At 42.8% G+C, this 20,501-nt stretch overlaps 1 protein-coding gene across 1 annotated transcript in view; it reads right to left on the reverse strand.

The window, feature by feature from the left end:
* LOC143941130 (aquaporin-7-like) overlaps positions 1–20,501 on the reverse strand; it is a 90,576-nt gene that overhangs the window by 1,687 nt on the left and 68,388 nt on the right. Inside the window, exons 5-6 of the mRNA XM_077463116.1 lie at positions 13,575–13,693; positions 4,947–5,164 (exon numbers count right to left, since the gene is read on the reverse strand). Of these exons, the coding sequence (XP_077319242.1) occupies positions 4,947–5,164; positions 13,575–13,693 (337 nt within the window). The remainder of the gene's footprint in view (positions 1–4,946; positions 5,165–13,574; positions 13,694–20,501) is intronic.

The raw sequence follows: 20,501 nt of genomic DNA on the forward strand, positions 1-20,501 counted from the left end.
AAGACAAAGACTGTGGTCTATGGTTGTAAACTGATTCCAACAAGACAATGGTCCATTGACATATCGTTATGTTTTTTCTTTATTCTTCCTGTCTCCTGTGCGTTATAAGCTGGCCATAGTTGGATCTAAATTCAACCTGTTCAGCAGAGACTGGATCAGTTTTGATCAACGGTCTCTATTCGATAGAAGTCGATAATTGAATGTTAATTTTTTTTTTTTCAGCCTATTGGCAAATGGAAAAAAAAAAAAAGTCATCTATGGCCAGCTTTCGTGGAGGATTCTTGCACATGTTTGGCTGTGCACAGGTTGATGCTCTACTTTCTTCTCTGGCTTTTTTCTGAGTTCTACTCATTTCCTCCTCCCAGTTTACTCTCTCCTCAAATGTGACCCCTTTTCTCCTCCGCGCTGTAATCCTCAGTTTTGCTCTCCTCACCACTCCACTCTTCCCTTAGTGTGTGCTCTCCTCCTCAGCGCAAAATTCAATATTTTCCTCCTCGGTGTACTCGCTCTTCTGCTTTGTTCCCAATCTCCTACCTGTCCCACCACTTGTCTCCCCATTCTACTGTAACAGTCTCCCTTTCTGTTTCCATTCTCTACCTTCTGCGCCTGAAGTTTCTTCGCGTGACCCTTTTTTGTCTCTTCTTCTCCTTCTGCCCAATACCCTCAATGGTAACCTCTTAGCTCCTTCTCCACTTTGTTGCGTTCCCCAGTTGGAGGACCCACTATGCTCTCTGCTCCTTTCCCCATCGGTGTCTATCCCATTTACCATCAACTACTGTGCCCTACTCTTTGCTATGATACAACTTTAGTGGAGAGTTCTTGCACATGTTTGGCTGCGCACACCTCAAAGATGATGCTCTAATCTCTTCTCTGCTCTCCTTTTGAGTTATACTCAGTTCTCTTCTCATTGTACACTCTGCTCCTATGTGACCCCCTTTATCTTCTCCGCTGTCATGCTCAGTTTTGCACGCTTCACTACTGGGACCTCTTCCCCCCCCCCCCCATTCTTTTCTTCTTGCTGTCCACTCTTCCCTTAGTGGGTCTGCTCTCCTCTGTGCAAAATTCACTTGACCCTCCTCAGTGTACTCATTTTCGTTGTCCAACCACTTCTGTCCTCATCCTACTGTTACGCTCTCTCTTTCTGTTTCTATTCTCCATTCTCTTACTCTGATATAACTTTAGCGCAGGATTTTTGCACATGTTTGGTTGTTCACACCTCAAGGATTATGCTTCACTCTCTTCTCTGTTCTCCCGAGTTCTACTCACTTCCTTTTCCCAGTGTACTCTCTCCTCTGGTGTGACCCCTATTTTCCTCCACGTTGTAATCCTCAGTTTTGCTCTCTTTACCACTGGAGTTCCCCCCCCCCCCCCATTATCCTCTCTTCTCTTAGTGTGTCTGCTCTCCTTTGTGCAAAATTCAACACTTTGCTCCTCAGGGTACTCGCTCTTCTGCTTTGTTGCCATTGTCCCATCTGTCCCACCATGTCATAAGATGCGCACGGGTAAAGCGCTCTGGCGCACAGCTGTGTGCAATAGGAATAAGCTAAAGCACACAAGCGCACACTCACAGGGTGTGACCCCTCACTGACCTATAAAGGAAGTGAGGTCATCCAAATACACTGCTGGTTCGTCTTCAGCTTCCTGTGATTCCCACGTCTGTTCCTGTGATCTGTATTACCCGTTGTGACCCGGATTGCCTCATCGACCTCACTGATCTTCTCCTGACCCGACCTCTGGCTTGACCTTGGACCCCCGCTTTCTGAACGTGTTTGACCCTGAGCCTGCATCTGAACTTACCTGCTATCCCCTGTGTTTGACCCCTGGCTTGTCTTTGGATTATCCTTCTGTCTCAGCATTCCTGGTACTTGTTGTCTTCTGATCTGGACTGTTTGAGCCCTGGCCTGCCTCCTGGATTCTGCCTTTGCCTTACGGACTTGCTACCATTGCTTCTGGACCTTCCCACGGGACATCACCTTTCAGCTCTACTCAAGCTACCTGCTGATCTTCTAGTAAGTGACTGTCCTACTGGTAGCTTGTGCCTCTTGGTGCAACCACCCTCTGTGCCACCTTCAGGGGTGGACTGCGCCACTTGTCTGCCCTTCTACAGTCACGCTCTCCTTTTCTGTTTCCATTCTCTACCGTCCATGCCTGATGTTTCTTCATGTGACCCTCTTTTGTGTCCTTCCCACCTTCTGCTCAATACCCTTAATGTCTCTGATTAACCTCTTAGCTTCTTCTCCACTTTGTTGTGTTCCCCAGTCAGGGGGACCCACCATGTTCTCTGCTCCTTCACCCACCTGTGTCTATCTCATTTACCATCAACTACTGTGCCCCACCCTTTACTATGATCAGCTTACATATCCTGCCCCTTATGTTTAGTAATGATCAGGAGCTTGTAGGACGCGTTCTTGATAAAATCATAATTGACAGCCAATGATCACATAATCTAAAAGTCCAGGAAACACCTTTGTTTTTGCTAACTAAATAAAAAAAATCGAATATGATCTGATGCACCCAATGATGCACCTCCATCCCTACATTAACATACCCATAAAAAGCTTTTGTTTGCCCTGGGACTTTATATGAGGCACAACACATACAACCAATAAATAAATGGAATACAAGATTACAGGTTTATTAAAGCTGTTCGTTTTGACGAAGGAGTGTTGCGAAACATGTTGGCGCCTACCTCGTGACATCATTACAGCACAACGTCCTTCCAGCTACAGCATTCATGCCAGCCTGCATCCATGCCTGGCACGGCTCTAAGCCGCGGCTTCACTCACTTGTCCACTTGCCAGAAAAATACCATCATCCACCCCCCTTTGGAACTGCGGACATTTGACTGCCCACTAGACATGTGCAATTCCTTTAGTTCGGAATTTTTTTTAACAAATTTCCACTAATTCGTAAATTTGGAAATATCCAAATTAACGAAAACCCTCTTAACAAATTTTTCTGAATATCCGTAAATTCAAATATTTAAAAATTTGTAGATTTGTACATTCGTACATTTGTAAATTTGTACATTCGTAAATTTGTACATTGGTACATTCGTAAATTCGTAAGTTAGTAAATGAATAAATTTGTAAATTAGAAAATCTGAAATAATAGTTAACTAATAATAACTTAACTATTACTAATGATTAAATTATAGGTATTGGAATTTCCTTTCAAATTTGGCTGTTAAGTGAACGTAACAAATACAAATTTATCTGAAGTTACAAATAATCCGAAATAACGAATGCCGTATCCAAAAGAATGGAACCTAATGAATTAATAATAATAAATAACAATAATAGTAATAAAAACTTTTTATTACTATTATTTATTATTTATTTTTTCCGTTTCATTTGTTTAGATGTGGTATTCGTTATTTCAGATAATTCGTAACTTCGGATAAATTTGTATTCGTTACGTTTACTTAACAGCCAAATTTTAAAGGAAATTATGATACCTATATTTTAATACTTAGTTACTATTTCAGATTTTCAAATTTTCGAATTTCAGATTTTTTCGAATTTCAGATTTACAAATTTTCTAATTTACAAATTTACGAATCTACAAATTTTCTAATTTACGAATGTACAAATTTACGAATGTACAAATTTACGAATGTACGAATTTATGAATGTATGAATTTACTAATTGCGATCATAACGATTGACCCAAAAAAAAAGAAACAAATGAATAGAAAACGAACACATTTTTTGGCAGTGCACATGTCTACTACCCACAGCCTGCCAGTCCATCCAGATAAGATGTCATGGTGACACTCACCTGCGTGCCCTGTACAGCAGTGGTGACAGATAACTCATCCATCCATCCCTCCCGGACCCGTGCTAAGCTACCAGCTCTAAAAAGAAACAGATGATCTACCTGCACCACGTCAACCCTTATGAGTGCCTTTTTTTTTTTTTTTTTAATCATTGTGTTTTTATACATTTTATTGTTACACTTAGATGGCAGCCTCTTCTCCTTCAGTTTCACAGAGGCTATCAGTACCTTCATTGAAGAATAGCTGCAGCCATTTATGAAGTGAACTTCTTCCACATTGACTTTTCTCCCATGTACTGACATTCTAGCTACAATGGGTCCAAGACCCTCTCTCTCTGTTTGCGCTAAGGAATTTTTATCTATTTTTCTTATTAATAAATAGATACAGATCTCATTACGTAAAAAAACAAACAAAAAAAACCCAGATATAATAGTAACAAACTGATTTGCAGTTTTTCTATATGAATACATTTCATATATAGTTAAAAAGTATTGGCCATATACATTCCAGGTATCAATACATGGTTAGAGTAGAAAATGCAGCTGAAAATTCAACGCGTTTCGTCAATCAAGTGAACAAAGATTCACAAAACACATCGGGTTTTGGGATGCATTTTCTAATCCAATCATGTTTTGATCCCATATAAAGTCCCAGGGCAAATAAAATGTTTTTTTGAATTGTCTTAAAGGGCCTAAGAGAGGAAGAAAGGGGATTAAACATTTGTTTTATGGCAAATTTTTACCAGATGCAGTCCAATGCATTTTTAAACACGCTACAAATATGCATATGCAAGAAAAATGAATGTATTTCAATGAGACCAGTTTACACCATTGTAGTGCTTTCATCTGCTTTTAAAAGTATAGCATGCAACATTTTGTCAGGCGTAAATGTAGCAAAATGCACGGGAACACACTGCAAACACATGTAAATGCAAAAATCATACATAATGCCTAAAAATGCATAATGTGCCACAAACAGTATATAAAAGCATATATTATGTATGTATAAAATGTGCATAACTGCACACTGGACAGGTGGGATAGCGGTACAGAGAAGCCCTAGAAAAAAGCAGCAAAAAATAAGATTGACCTTAAAGAACTCAAATTCCACCCCTTTAAAGTGTAATCTGTGTGTCAACATGGAGCTCCAAGCAAATTGTAGAGGTTACCTGAACACTTCCAGTCCCCACCCTGCAACGGCTGTGAAGAGGCGGGGCCCAATATCTCTGGCAGGGTTGATAGCATATCCGGAATTCATGCCCATAGACATTCCAATAACGGTGACCAGGAGCCCGATTACCACGGCCTGCGTGCCTCCGAGCGCCGGGCTGTTCTTCTTATCATTTATGGCCAAGATACATAACAAAAGCGCAGCTGTTCCCACCACCTGCAATGACATGTTACATTATGACCTTCTGTGTACTGGATCTGCCCTCAAGTACTGGATTTGCTATGCTTCTATGTCTGACCGTATGGTACCTCACATGCAGCGATAATAAAGCTCCAACAAGTTCCCACCACCTCCAGCACCCGCCGCTGCTTTCCCTTGGGATCGCTATGATTGGTTCACAGCAATCACAAGATACAGTGCATGCCTGATTTAGGATCTTTTAGCTTTCCCAGTATCAACCTCAGTATTCCTTTTTCGGTCTCTTGAGGGTCAGAGGTCTAAATGAAGTCTAAACTTCTCCAGCATAACCTGAATAGAAGGATGTTTGCTGTGCCACATTTCCAGGTTCTGTCTGTTCAAGTGGTATATGAGGGTGCCTAGGCACCTTGAACCTACATCCACATCGCTGTATACCTGCTGTGTAAGATCTAAGGCACTGCTGCCTGTAACTGCTAGTAACACAGGTTTGGTGGCATCACTACTGTGCTGCTCAATGTTCTCCTTGCTGGAGAGGAAGCCATATCTGAGGACCTGCAGTGAAAGGATCTCCCTGCTTCTGCTTCATTCATTCTGTGGGTCTGTGCTTCCTCCAATTTTCTTACTGCTTCTTGAATATTCCCCCACCATTCATTAGGTTACCAGTCATTGGAGAAGCAAAGCTCTGTTCCTCTACCAAGATGGCCACCCCTACACAGGGACAGTGCAGAACAAGGCATGATAAGTCAGTAATGGGGAAAAGATGAGCTGCGGGGAGACCACCTGCAATCAAGTGAGCAGTCTATTGCCCTCTGTTTGACTTTTTTGAGGACATCTACCAGAGCTCGGTTCCCCTTTAAGAACCTTTTCATATGAGCCACAGGTGCTATTCAAAATTGGTAGCACCGAACATCAAGGAAGAAAATCATGCTGACACTTGGAAAGCTTCAAGTGAATCTCTTTTATTTAGAGCAGGGATCTCCAAACTACGGCCCTCCAGCTGCTGCAGAACTGCACGTCCCACGAGGCATTGTAAAACTCTGACATTCAGAGGCATAACTAGGCATTATGGAAATTGAAATTCCTGAACAACTGGATGGCCATAGTTTGGAGACCCTTGATTTAGAGCATAAGGACAAAACATCAAAATATATACCTTCCTATGTATTATATGGAACCTTCCTATATATCATATGGACAACAGGGCAGGAAATATAGGGAATCTCTCCAATAGGAGCACGCACAGAACCCAATTTATAGCAGCTGGACCAAACAAAATATTCATGCACGGTTCATGATGCTCCTGGATTCTGTGAAATGTAAACCTTGACTATTTGTTTCATGTAACAACGGCCATATCCCAGCAGAATTTTGCTTGAAAATTTTCATTTTCGGGACATTCATTCAATTTTTGAATGGTTACGTTGGATCAAATCAATGTTCATTTTCATCTGCAGTGTCAAGAAAAGGAGCGGGATGAAAATTCTCCAATTAACGAAGTTTCTAACTGTGAGGCTCCATGCACACTAGGAGCAGAAAAAACGCCATTTTAGCTTTAAAAACGTGGCATAAAAGACGCGAATTGAGAGCATATTGTACAAAGTTTAGGCGAGTCTGAGAGTTTAAGAGCATTTTAATTTATAGGCGTTTTGTGGACAAAAAAAGCCAAGGGTATTGTGAGCAGAGATTCCTGAGCCATCAAGAGCCATGCCACTCTACTCTTCAGTTCTACTCTTCCGAATACTCAGGGTGCTCCAGTTCACGCTATCTCCTCCCAGGATGAATGTTTTATAATTCTGTCTTTATAATCTGGGTGAGATTTATCCCAGAGGTCGGCATGTCCTTGCACAGCTGCAATCAACTGATGTTGTGTCTGAACGTGTGGCTCTCTCATAGAAAGATGGAGACGATGGACAGGGTCAAAGGATACTTCCTGTAAAGCCAGGAAATGATGTACAGTGACGACACACCTTTTTTTTACTAAACAAAACATTGACACTTGACATTTAAGAGGAGTTTAGGGGAGACTGATGTTTTTACAGCTCCAAAACTTCTCCAGAAGGTTTTTTTTTCTCCAGAAAACATCTGTAGTAGTCATAATGTGCAAAGACACATAGAACACAATAGAAGTGCTTCTAGAGGCTTCTAGAGGCAGGTGAAAAAAAACGTCAAACGCCTGTAGAATGGACTTTTTTTTAAGTCTAGTGTGCAAGGGAGGCCCGCAGTGTATGGACTGAAGGGGAAGTAACGAGGGGCCGGGCATGACAGTGAGGATAAGGGCTGGAAGGGTTAAGTTATGGCACGAGGTACTAGAGGGAGGAGTAGAAAAAGAACTGAAGCTGAAGGGGAGGAGCGGTATAAAAGGAGGAGGGGGAGGAGTTACAGGCAGTGCGGAAGGAAGGAACAGTGAGAGGAGCCAGTTTTCCCACCCTCCCTTCCTAATTTTGGGGGTGGTTGCTGTGTTGGTTGTTGTTTTTGTTCTTGTCTTACAGGTTCCAAGGATCTGATGTCATGACAGCAGATGGATGGCAGCGGACGTTGGCGGTGTTGGTCTGGTGGTCTTTGACGGTTGGCGGTAAATTCAGAGGTCATCTGAAAGGGGTGGGCGGCCCATTGCTAGTATGGGTCCCTCCGGTGTATTCCTGAACGTTGGATGGAATACCTTTATAGTTATCACTGTCGGATGTTTGTCTCCGAGCGGTCACAGCTAGAGGCCTGGTTAAGTGAAAGTGGGTACCGCAGTGAGTTGGTGTTGGTTAAAGTTATGGGTCACCGTCAGAGATCACCAGATCGGGCAATTCGTTGGACTGGATGTTTTTGTTATGGTTTTATATATATATATATATATTTATGGTTATTTATTATATTGATATATATTTTGATTGGAGTGTTTGAGTAATGTTAATAAAGGCTGTTATGGCCAATTTACTCCAAAAGCAAGGTGTGGTCTTATCTTTCCGGGTTATGTGCAAAAGGGGTGGGGTTTGGAGAGAATGGTAATGGGTAATCAAAGGGGACCTTTAGACTGCACTGGTCATGGAACCTGAGTATGGTTTTTCGGGAAATCATACATACTGCAGCTAACCAATCATTAGATTAGTTTAGTGGTGGCTGCATCAGTTCTCAGGCCAGTAACACACCCCCTGTATTCGTGAAACACCACTCTGGAGGAATGAGTATATGAGTATAGGAGGCACAGCAGACAGAATTGGGGGTTTATCTCTAATTTTCACGGTCAGTATAAAGAAATTGAAAGTATTTTCAAACGTCAGTGGCATGTCCTATGTATGGACAAGACTCTGACTGATTCACCCCCACCGAGACCATCCTTTATTTATAGAAAGGCCACCAATTTTGGGGACAAAGTGATTAAAAGGGTACTAGACGCACCTATCAGGCCGTCCATGTTTTGGGATAGTGCAGGATTTTTTTGCTGCAGGAGGTGTAGTACATGCTTACAACTGAGTAGTCCAGTTAGAGGACTGACTGAGTTTACATCTACTGGAAATAACAAATCTTTCCAAATCACTGAATCTATAACATGTAATCCTACTCACATAGTTTACGTTTTGGTATGTCCATGTAACCTTATGTATGTAGGATGTAAAAGAACCCTGAAAAAAACGTATATATGAACACCTCTATAATACATCCATTCCCTTCAAAAATCAAAGCGTCTCCCTACGTTTTAAAAATCACCACAATCAAGATCCATCGGGCCTCAAATTTTGGGGAATAGATTGCATCCAACCTAACTGGAGGGGATCCAACCTAGTCTGTGAAATCTCCAAACGCGAGACCCACTGGATATATCTTATGAATACATTGACTCCAAACGGTATGAACATCGAATTGGATGTCAATTGTTTCATAAGTGATTATTAGTACATATACAGTAGACCCCACTTTATTATTAGCAAGCTTGGGGTTTGTACTTTGTGGCCTTTCACTTTTAGAGCGGTCTATTTTGGTACCTATTTGACCTATTATGTGGTATTTCTACCTTGGTTTTTCCCTATAGTTGATTTTTCTGTCTGGTTATTAACTGTTGCTGCTATACATATTTTAGCGTTTATATAGTTTTCTTTGTATACAATCAGGATATCAGTTAGTTATACCATAGCAGTTTCCTTCCTTTGTATATATCTTAATTCAAATTAATTGATTTTATTTTATTTATTTTAATCACCCCTGCTAGTTTTAAGTGGTTTGTTTTATCCATGTAAACTGATACATTGTGCTGGAGAGTTTGTGCTGTGAAAAAAACAACAGACTTGCTCACTAGATTACCAGATGAAAATAGAAAAAAGGAAGCCTGAAAAAATATGAAATATTTTTTGCTGTTGATAAGGAGGATGTGCTGGTGTAACAATAGTGGGTTTCTTTCTGTTTACTCTGATCACATTCACAAACATGTACGAAGTGTAAAACTTGATTAGTTAAATTATCTGTTATTGTTAACAAGACCGAATATAGATTTGTACAGTATATAAAGCATAGGCAGTAATAAATAACTAACCTGAAATAATATTACCTTTGTACCAGTTTTCTTGCTGAGGTGTTGGTTTAGGTTTCTATTTTATTGGTAGCACCATAAGACTTGGTATTTATAGAGTGCTTTTATCTCTTCCTGCATAATGAACTATAGAATAGACTTTGCTGATTGCCTATTAGATGTATGTCCAATGTGATATATATATATATATATACAGTATCTCACAAAAGTGAGTACACCCCTCACATTTTTGTAAATATTTTATTATATCTTTTCATTTGAAAACACTGAAGAAATGACACTTTTCTACAATGTAAAGTAGTGAGTGTACAGCTTGTATAACAGTGTAAATTTGCCGTCCCCTCAAAATAACTCAACACACAGCCATTAATGTCTAAACCGCTGGCAACAAAAGTGAGTACACTCCTAAGTGAAAATGTCCAAATTGGGCCCAATTAGCCATTTTCCCTCCCCGATGTCATTTGACTCATTAGTGTTACAAGGTCTCAGGTGTGAATGGGGAGCAGGTGTGTTAAATTTGCTATTATCGCTCTCACTCTCATACTGGTCACTGGAAGTTCAACATGGCACCTCATGGCAAAGAACTCTCTGAGTATCTGAAAAAAAGAATTGTTGCTCAACATAAAGATGGCCTAGGCTATAAGAAGATTGCCAAGAACCTGAAACTGAGCTGCAGCACGGTGGCCAAGACCATACAGCAGTATAACAGGACAGCTTCCACCCAGAACAGGCCTCGCCATGGTCGACCAAAGAAGTTGAGTGCATGCGCTCAGTGTCATATTCAGAGGTTGTCTTTGATAAATAGATGTATGAGTGCGGCCAGCATTGCTGCAGAGGCTGAAGGAGTGGGGGGTCAGCCTGTCAGTGCTCAGACCATACGCCGCACACTGCATCAAATTGTCATCCCAGAAGGAAGCCTCTTCTAAAGATGATAAATAAGAAACAGACTAAGGACATGGATTACTGGAACCATGTCCTGTGGTCTGATGAGACCACAATAAACGTATTCGGTTCAGATGGTGTCAAGCTTGTGTGGCGGCAACCAGGTGAGGAGTACAAAGACAAGTGTGTCTTGCCTACAGTCAAGCATGGTGGTGGAAGTGTCATGGTTGGGGCTGCATGAGTGCTGCCAGCACTAAGGAGCCACAGTTCATTGAGGGAACCATGAATGCCAACATGTACTGTGACATACTGAAGCAGAGCATGATCCCCTCCCTTCAGAGACTGAGCCGCAGGGCAGTATTCCAACATGATAACGACCCCAAACACACCTCCAAGACGACCACTGCCTTGCTAAAGAAGCTGAGGGTAAAGGTGATGGACTGGCCAAGCATGTCTCCAGATCTAAACCCTATATATATATATATATATATATATATATATATATATATATACCGTATATACGAACACACTTTCCAAATGGTCAAAAGGTTTTGGCCACCTGACCACCACACCTAATGTCAATCATGGACATTGATTTAATGTTGCCCTCCCTTTAGCAGCTTTAACATCCTTCACTCCTCTGGGAAGACTTTCCACAAGACATTAGAGTATGACTGTGGGAATTTATGCCCAGTTAGCCAAAACTTTGGAGAACATTTGAAGGTCATGTTGGATGAGAAGACCTGGCTCACCATTGGTGTTCCGATTCATCCCACAGGTGTTCAGTCAGGGCTTTTTGCAGGCCACCTGAGTTCCTTCACACCAAACTCATCAAGTCATGTTTTTATGGAGCTGGCTTTGTGCATAGGGGTGCAGTCATGCTGTAACAGGAAAAAAAAAACCTTCCTCAAACTGTGGGCACAGGGTTGGCAGTTTACCAATTGTCTAAAATGATTAATATTATTATTATTATACAGGATTTATATAGCGCCAACAGTTAGCGCAGTGCTTTACAATCTAAGTGGAGACAGTGCAGTTACAATACAATAAAATACAAGAGGTTTAACCCTTTCCCGCCGAGCGTACGCAGATCTGCGTACTCGGCTTCCGGGGGGTATACCGGGATGATGCCCGCACCTGCAGGCATCATCCCGGTACCGTTTTGTTCAGCAGGCGATTGGCTATCCAGCCATAACAACCGATGCGGCTAAAAGCCGCTCGGCTGTTATGCCGGAGGAGCGGGAGGGGACGTCCCCCCCTCCCGCCGCCTCCCGCCGCCTCCCGCCGCTGTTACCGGTGCTCCCGCTCGATCGGGAGCACCGATTCCTTTTGCGATGCCTCTGGCTGCTGGGGAGGAACTGGAACAAAGCCGTAATCGGCTTCGTTCCAGTCTCCTCATAGTAAACACGGAAGCGACGTCATGACGTCACTTCCCGTTTACTCGGCTGCCAAAGGCACCGGTTTAAAAAAAATATCCGGTATTCAGAATCGCCGTTTTCGGCGATCTGAATACACTGAAGTGTAAAGGAGGGGTGGGGGGTCTTTTAGACCCCCGATCCTTCCATAAAGAGTACCTGTCACCGCCTATTACTGTCACAAGGGATGTTTACATTCCTTGTGACAGCAATAAAAGTGATCACATTTTTTTATTTTTATTTTAAACAATTTAGTCATTTTAAAATAAATTAAAAAATAAAAAAAAATTTTTTTAAGCGCCCGCCGTCCCCGCGAGCTCGCAAAGCAAAGAAAACGCATACAGAAGTCGCGCCCGCGTATCTAAACGGTGTTCAAATCACACATGTGAGGTATCGCCGCGATCGTCAGAGCGAGAGCAATAATTCTAGCACTAGACCTCCTCTGTAACGCTAACCTGGTAACCGTAAAAAATGTTTAAAGCGTCGCCTATTGAGATTTTTAGGTACCGTACTTTGTCGTCAATCCACAAGTGCGTGCAATTATAAAGTGTGACATGTTTGGTATCTATTTACTTGGCGTAACATTATCTTTCACATTATGCAAAAAAAATGGGATAATTTTACTGTTTTGTTTTTTTTTAATTCATGAAAGTGTCCCTTTTCCCAAAAAGTTGCATTTAAAACACCGCTGCGCAAATACCGTGTGACATAAAATATTGCAACAATCGCCGTTTTATTCTCTAGAGTCTCTGTTAAAAAAATATATATAATGTTTGGGGGTTCCAAGTAATTTTCTAGTAGAAAATATGGATTTTAACTTGTAAACACCAAATTCCAAAAATAGGCTTAGTCATGAAAGGGTTAAGAGGGCCCTGCTTATAAGAGCTTACAACTTAACAGAGTGGGGCAAGTGGTACAAAGGATAAATGTGGGGGATGAGCTGACGGAGCAATTAAAAGTTCACTTAGTTGGAGGTGTGATAGGCTTCCCTATGGAGATGAGTTTAGAGGGATCGCCTAAAGGTGGCCATATTAGAAAATATCCGGAATGATTAAGGTAAAGAGTTTCAGAAGATGGGAAAGCCTCTGAAGAAGTCCTGAAGATGAACATGGGAGGAGGAGACGGAGAGCTAGGGAGCAGGAGGTCTTGGGATGGGGGGAGTGGAGAGGACAAATATTGATGATGCAGCTCAGAGCAAAGTTGTGAATATCTTTATATGAAGTAGCATTAAAAGACTCCTTCACTGGAAGCATCTGAACTCAATTGTTTGGAGGTCATATAGTAATGCATTTAAATCTTTGAAACTGAATTTGAGTTATAAAAACTCAGAACAAAGGTTCCCCCATCTTCACTCCCTATCCTCCTCCTGGGTAATAAAGGGGGTCCTCCCAAGGAATGGTTTTAAGGGTCGATTGGGTTGCTATCCTGATTACATCACTGTTTACAATAGTACAGTAGGTAACAACACATGCATAACAGGGTCAATCAGGTAATGCATAAAAAAGCAGCATCAAAGGCAGTTTTTGCCTTTACAGCCTTTGGTTGTCATCAAGTAATCTAATTCCCCAGAACTCACAAGGTTCTGGCTGATAACACACAGTAAGGTTCTTCTACACACCTGGTCCAGGAATCCGCTTCCTATGCTCAGGTATGGCTGTGGGTAGGTGGCAAAAATACTGGCTGTTTCCAAATCTCCAGTTACAGTGAAGTTCCCACCACAATAGACGTGCAGGGCATCTGTCAGAAAACAAAGAGATGTTATTATACTCAATTGTTAAAATTAGTTTAAAGGTATGTGTAGTACCCTCTAGTGTAGAGTGCTAGCTGTAAAAAGTTATGCCGCGTACACATGACCGGTTTTCCCATCGGAATAAACTCTGAAGGTTATTCCGACGGAGTTCCGCAGAAACTGTCTTGCATACATGCGATCAAACCAAAGTCTGACCGCCAAGAACACGGTGACGTACAACACGTACGACGGAAGCTCCAAAAAAAAAAAAAGGAAGCCCAATAGCCAGTAGCCAATAGCCTCCGTCTTGTACTTGCTTCAGAACATGTGTCATGTGTCATTTTTGGTCCGTCGGAACAGCATACAGGCGAGAGGTTTTCCCGATAGGAATTGGTTCCGTCTGAAATATTTAAAACATGTTCTCTCGAAAAAAAAAGTCAGATGGGGCATACACACGATCAGAATATACAATGAAAAACTCCCGTCTGACTTTTTCTGTCGGACATTCCACTCATGTGTACGCATTAGTGTTTAGTGTAGGTACATTTTAGCTGGGTTGAATCTGGGTCAGGGTGAGTGACTCAGGGAGGCTGGATGACTCATCAGGCAGCACCTCTGTTATCTCCTCCTATTTACTGGAACCTTGGAGAATCTTCCAGAAGAATGGGAGGGAGGTTAGGAGGAGCTGTATGGAGTATTGAGGAGGGCCCCAGCCAATCCCCAGCAAGTGGGCTGGCAAAGGGTGGGCACTTCTTAAATACTCTGGGCCATGCCAACAGGGAGCAGACGGGGCGGAAGCTGGACATGGAGTGCCGAGGAGGCTGTCATTGGCCCTAGAGGGTAACCCCTGGTCTGGGGAGGGGGTGGGGTGACTTCAGGCTTGAGGCTCAGGTGCTGGAGAGATCCTCTTATGACACACGGAGCAGTCCTGTCCTGGATGCACGGGAGCAGATGTGAGGACAGTGGGAGAGAGTCAGCATGTCGAAAAAATCTCCAGGGAGAAGTTAGCCAGGTGGCTGGTGAGTGTGCCATCTGGAAGGACTGTGGAGAAGTAGCCAGATGGGCTAGTGAAATGGGTAACTGCAGCCAGGTGGGTTGGCAGTACCCGAAGAGGTGGTGCTGGGATCAGTAGCTACGGGGATGTAAGCCGGACACTATTTCTACACAACCCAAGGGGCCCAGGGGCCCTGCCTGTAAAGGGCTTTTTCTACAAGATCTGAATGTTGCCTTTTTTGCCAGATCAATTATCAGTGTGCCAGCTAGAATTCTGCTAGCAAGTGTGCTGGAGGAAGTGAGTGGAGTGCATATAGATTGTATATAGGAGAGCTGACCCTGAAGATTTCTAAGTCAAGTGGGCATCCCATAATATCCCTATCCTCATCCAAGTTTTATGCCATAAATAAAAATACAAAAACAAGCATTGGACTGTTCTATGACTCTGGGAGCCTGTGAAGATTCTGTGTGCCTGGCTGTGCAGGGTGGGGAATTCCTATTCACCAGTGGCTCCTACGGGGGGTACGCTACATATATTTTTATTAAACACACATATAAGTGAGTTCACATTTATGCTAAACACAAGTTTTGCTTAACCGGCTCCCGACCAGCGCACGGCGATGTACGTCGGCAAAATGGCACGGGCAGGCATATTGGCGTACGGGTACGTCCAATCTTTGGCTCCATGCACACTGAAGCTGATAAACTGCAGTTTATTGGCGTTTGGGCGTTTTTTGTAAAAGCCCATAAACTCCACTCTATGTTAGCCTACGTGTCCATGCACACATGGACGTTTTTCAGCTTTAATGAGCAGTGGAGTTTATGGGCTTTTTGCTGAACGCCAGAAATTCGCGTTCAAAGTGCCGTTTTTCAGCGGCAAAAAACGACAAACGCTCATTAACGCTCATTAACGCTCATTAACGCTCGTTCATTAGTGTTCGGCATTCTATTTTTCAATGCATTGTGGGATTTTTGGAGTGTCCTCTGTGTATTTTTATAAAAAACGCCCATTAACGCTAACGCTGTAAAACGCTCATTAACGCTCATTAACGCTAGTATAAAACGCTGTTAAAAGCAGGTTTTTCAACCAGCGTTTTCTGCCAGCAATCTGGCGTCCAGAAATAGCTTTTTTGAGCTTCAGTGTGCATGGAGCCTTAAATGCCGCCCTGCCATCGCGAGCACGCCGCCGGGGGCGCGCTTGCGTGCCCGTCGGGACCCCCATGAGTCCGGTCGTGGGTCCCGCGGTCTCGATCGCCGCGGGCATACCCGCGATCGTCTCGCGGGGCGGCTGAATGGAGAAATGCCGTTGTAAACAGCATTTCCCCATTCAGCCTAGCAACTAGTGACGCTGATCTCTGCTCCATGTGATTGGAGCAGAGATCAGTGTTCACTAAATGAAAGCCCATCCCCCCACAGTTAGTAACACACCCCTAGGAACACTTAACCCCTACACTGCCACCCACTGGTTAACCCCTTCACTGCCAGTGTCATTTACCCAGGAATCACTGCATTTATATAGCACTGATTGCTGTATAAATGACAATGGTCCCAAAAATGTGTCAAAAATGTCCGATGTGTCTGCCATAATGTCGCAGTCACAATAAAAATCGCTGATCGCCGCCATTACTAGTAAAATCGGCCTAAACTGAGGGAAAAAATTTTTTTTATATATTTTTGGGGATATTTATTATAACAAAAAGTAAAAAATAATGCGTTTTTTTCAAAATTGTCGCTCTATTTTTGTTTATAGCGCAAAAAAAAAACGCAGGGGTTCTCAAATACCACCAAAAGAAAGCTCTATTTGTGGGAAAAAAAGGACGTCAATTTTGTTTGGGAGCCACGTTGCACGACCACGCAAAATTGTCAGTTAAAGCGACGCAGTGCCGAATCGCAAAAAGTGGTCTGGTCTTTGACCAGCAAAATGGTCCGGTCTGTAAGTGGTTAAAGTTAAAGTCAGGAAAAAAAACAAAAAAAAACTTAGCAGTACATCTCTGCAGCACATCCATATTTCTCTGCTTTATCCCTTTAAGTTGAACTAAAGCCACATTATGTTTGAGTTTTCGATAAAGTGAAGATGGATAAGAACCCCTGACAGATTATTTATTGTCTGTGTCTCTGTTAGGAAGATACACTCTCTCTATTTGTCCCAGTGACCATCATCACATGAGTGAATGAAGGGAAATCCCAAATTTTCACAGATTTTAACCAGAAAAGAAATAAAGGGGGCATCTTACAATGGGGACACTGGCTTGGGTGGCAACCAGGGGATTCCCTCCAAAAAAATGACCGCGGCTCTACTTCGAAGACAGAAATAGCGCAGTAGACAGCACAGACTATATCTCCCAAAATGAAAACAATGCAATATATTAGGAAATGTACAGCCATGGCCAAAAGTTTTGAGAATGACACAAATATTACTTTTCACACAGTCTGCTGCTTCAGTTTTTATGATGGCAATTTGCATATATACTCTACAATGTTATGAAGAGTGATCAGATGAGTTGCAATTAATTGAAAAGTCCCTCTTTGCCATTAAAATGAACTTAATCCCATAAAAAAAAAATATATATTTCACTGTGTTTGTGAAGAAGGCTTCAGGGCACCCAAAAAAGTCCAGCAAGTGCCAGGACCGTCTCCTACAGTTGATTCAGCTGTGGGATCGGGGCACCACCACTGCAGAGCTTGCTCAGGTATGGCAGCAGGCAGGTGTGAGTACATCAGCACCCACAGTGAGGCGAAGACTTTTGAGGGATGGCCTGGTGTCAAGAAGGGAAGTAAAGAAGTCACTTCTCTCCAGGAAAAGCATCATTGACAGGCTAATATTCTGCAAAAGGTACAGGGATTGGACTGCTGAGGACTGGGGTAAAGTAATTTTCTCGGATGACTTCCCTCCGATTGTTTGGGGCATCCGGAAAAAAACATGTCCAAAGAAGAAAAGGTGAACACTAGCATCCGTCCTGTGTCATGTCCACAGTAAGACCATTCATGTGTGGGGTTGCTTCTCAGCCAAGGGAGTGGGCACACTCACAATTTTGCCTAATAACACAGCCATAAATAAAGGATGGTACAAAAACATCCTCCGAGAGAAACTTCTCCCAACCATCCAAGAACAGTTTGGTGACGAACAGTGCCTTTTCCAGCATGATAGAGCACCTTGCCATAAGGCAAAAGTGATAGCTAAGTGGCTTGGGGAACAAAGCACTGAAACTTTTTGGTCCATGGCCAGGAAACTCCCCAGACCTTAATCCCTTTGAGACATTGTGGTCAATCCTCAAGAGGCGGTTGAACAATAAAAACCCCACAAATTCTGACAAACTTCAAGCATTGATCATACAAGAATGGGCTGCCATCAGTCAGGATGTGGCCCAGGAGTTCACTGACAACATGCCAGGGTGAACTGCAGAGGTCTTGAAAATCACTGCAAATATTGACTCTTGGCATAAACTTATGCCCCGTACACACGATCGGACTTTCCGACAACAAAACCGTAGATTTTTGTTTGAAGGGTGTTGGCTCCAACTTGTCTTGTATACACACAGCCACACAAATGTTGGCCAACAATTACAAACATAATAATGTACAAGACGTACGTGATATCTCCATTATGAACCCTAGTTATATCTCCGGCTCATACTTGATTCCGAGCATGTGTGGACTTATATCCAACGGACTTGTGTACACACGATCAGAAAGTCCGACAACAAAACATTTGTTGGCGGAAAATTTGACAACCTGCAAGCCAACATTTGGTGTTGGAGCGTACACATGGTCAGACTTTCCGCAAACAAGCTCACAACCATCATTTGTTGTCGGAAAATCCGATTGTGTGTACGGGGCATAAATGTAATTGTCAACAAAAGCTTTTGCCACTTATAAAATGCTTGTAATTATACTTCAGTATACCATAGTAACATCTGACAAAAAGATCTAAAAACACTGAAGCAGCAGACTTTTTAAAAATGTATATTTGTGTCATTCTCAAAACTTTTGGCTAAGGCTGTACATTCCCCCATCTTTTCCATTGTCATGAAAAATAAAGTTTCCTAACATCAAGAACAATCCCATTTGACTATACGGATAGCATTCTGCAGAATCAGAAAAACAGTACAGCATTAATAACACATACATAACACATACAGTACAATATATAATTGCAAAAGCAAATATCCCATGGGTATTTTTCATATAATGCAACAGAGCTTGTCCCATATCAACGCAACAATATTATCTGCTTACTTGACTCTGAACAAAATTTCTATATTGGCAAATGGAGAAATCCAAATTTACAGATGTAAACCAAACAGAACATCAATCAATCCACTGAGGATTGGTGAAATCTCTTCTAAGGCCGCGTACACACGGGCGGACTGTATGGCATACTTAGTCCGTCGAAACACATTTCAGCGGACAGTCCGCTCGTGTGTGGGCTTCAGCGGACTTTTTCAGCGTGCAGTCCGGCGTACTAAGTATTTCGGATTTTTCGAAATTCTGTCCGTCGTACTTTGGTTTCAGCGGACAATCCGCTCGTCAGTAGGCTAGTTCGACGGACTAAGAATGGCGCATGCCCAGAAAGGATTTACACGGCGGAAGGGTGCTTTGCTGTGTATTGGACTTCCTATTTCTAGTCCCGTCGTACAAGCTGTACACGTCATCGCGCAAGCTTTCGACGGACTGTTTGTGCATCCGTGTGTGGTCAAGTCCATTCAGTCGAAAGTATGACGGACTGTCCGTCGGATTGTATGACGGACTAAGTACGCCATACAGTCCGCTCGTGTGTACGCGGCCTAAAGGTAGGTGTTCCACATTGAACAAAACAAGTACTCCAAAGAATCGCATAGCCAATGTATGGTGTTGGGTATCGCTGTGCTATGCAATGACATTAATAAAGAATGAATAGCTGAAACTTTTTAGCCCTAATGAGCAAAACAATCGGAATTCCAATCCAGTCATGTATAAATTAGATCAGGCATAGATCCTCAATAAGGTTATTGTATTGACCTTGGGGGGCATACTTTCCTTTCTTGTGTTTTTCTTGTTATTATGTTCCCATTGTATAAAGGAAAAGAGAATTGTATAAAGGAAAAGAAAATAATTTTGTATATGGAAAGTGCTTAATCATAAGAATACATCCCAGTGCCCAGTGGCAATCACTACTTGTTCACCTCACTTCCGGGGTAAAGGCTCCACCGAGCCTTATTAAACATTATATACCTGACTGGAGGCTGAGATGACAAGAGGGCTTCCTTTACACCAAACATCTCTTGAGAGAACAAGGAGCAAGAGGGCACAAGGTGACCTGCATGCAAGGAGTCCAGTCCATGGAGGTTCACTTTTTGAGGCACTTTGGCTTTGAGGTGCTTGTGCAGGCCAACAGAAAGGTAGCTATTTGGTGTTGTTTTTTTAGGCCGCGTACACACGGGCGGACTGTTCGCCCAACTTTGTCCGCTGAACAGTGTTTCAGCGGACAGTCCGCTCGTGTGTGGGCTTCAGCGGACAGTTTTAGCGGACAGTCTGACGAACAAAGTTTTTCGGAATTCCCGTAAGACAGTCCGCTGAAACTTGGTTTGAGCGGACAGTCTGCTCGTGTGTAGGCTTGTTCGTCAAACTAAGTTCCGCGCATGCTCAGAAAGGATTTACACGCCGAAGGTTGCATTGCAGTGTATAGGACGTTGTTTTTCTAGTCCCGTCGCACGTGCCGTTCACGTCATCGCGCACGCTTTCAGCGGACTGTTCGTTCATCGTGTGTGGTCAAGTCCACTTATGCAAATTTTGAGCGGACTGTTTGTCAGATTGTTTGACAAACTAAGTTGGGCGAACAGTCCG

This window comes from Lithobates pipiens, unplaced genomic scaffold (genome assembly GCF_037356315.1).
Source record: "Lithobates pipiens isolate NorthernLeopardFrog02 unplaced genomic scaffold, aLitPip1_a1.2 Scaffold_3, whole genome shotgun sequence".
NCBI lineage: Eukaryota > Metazoa > Chordata > Amphibia > Anura > Ranidae > Lithobates > Lithobates pipiens.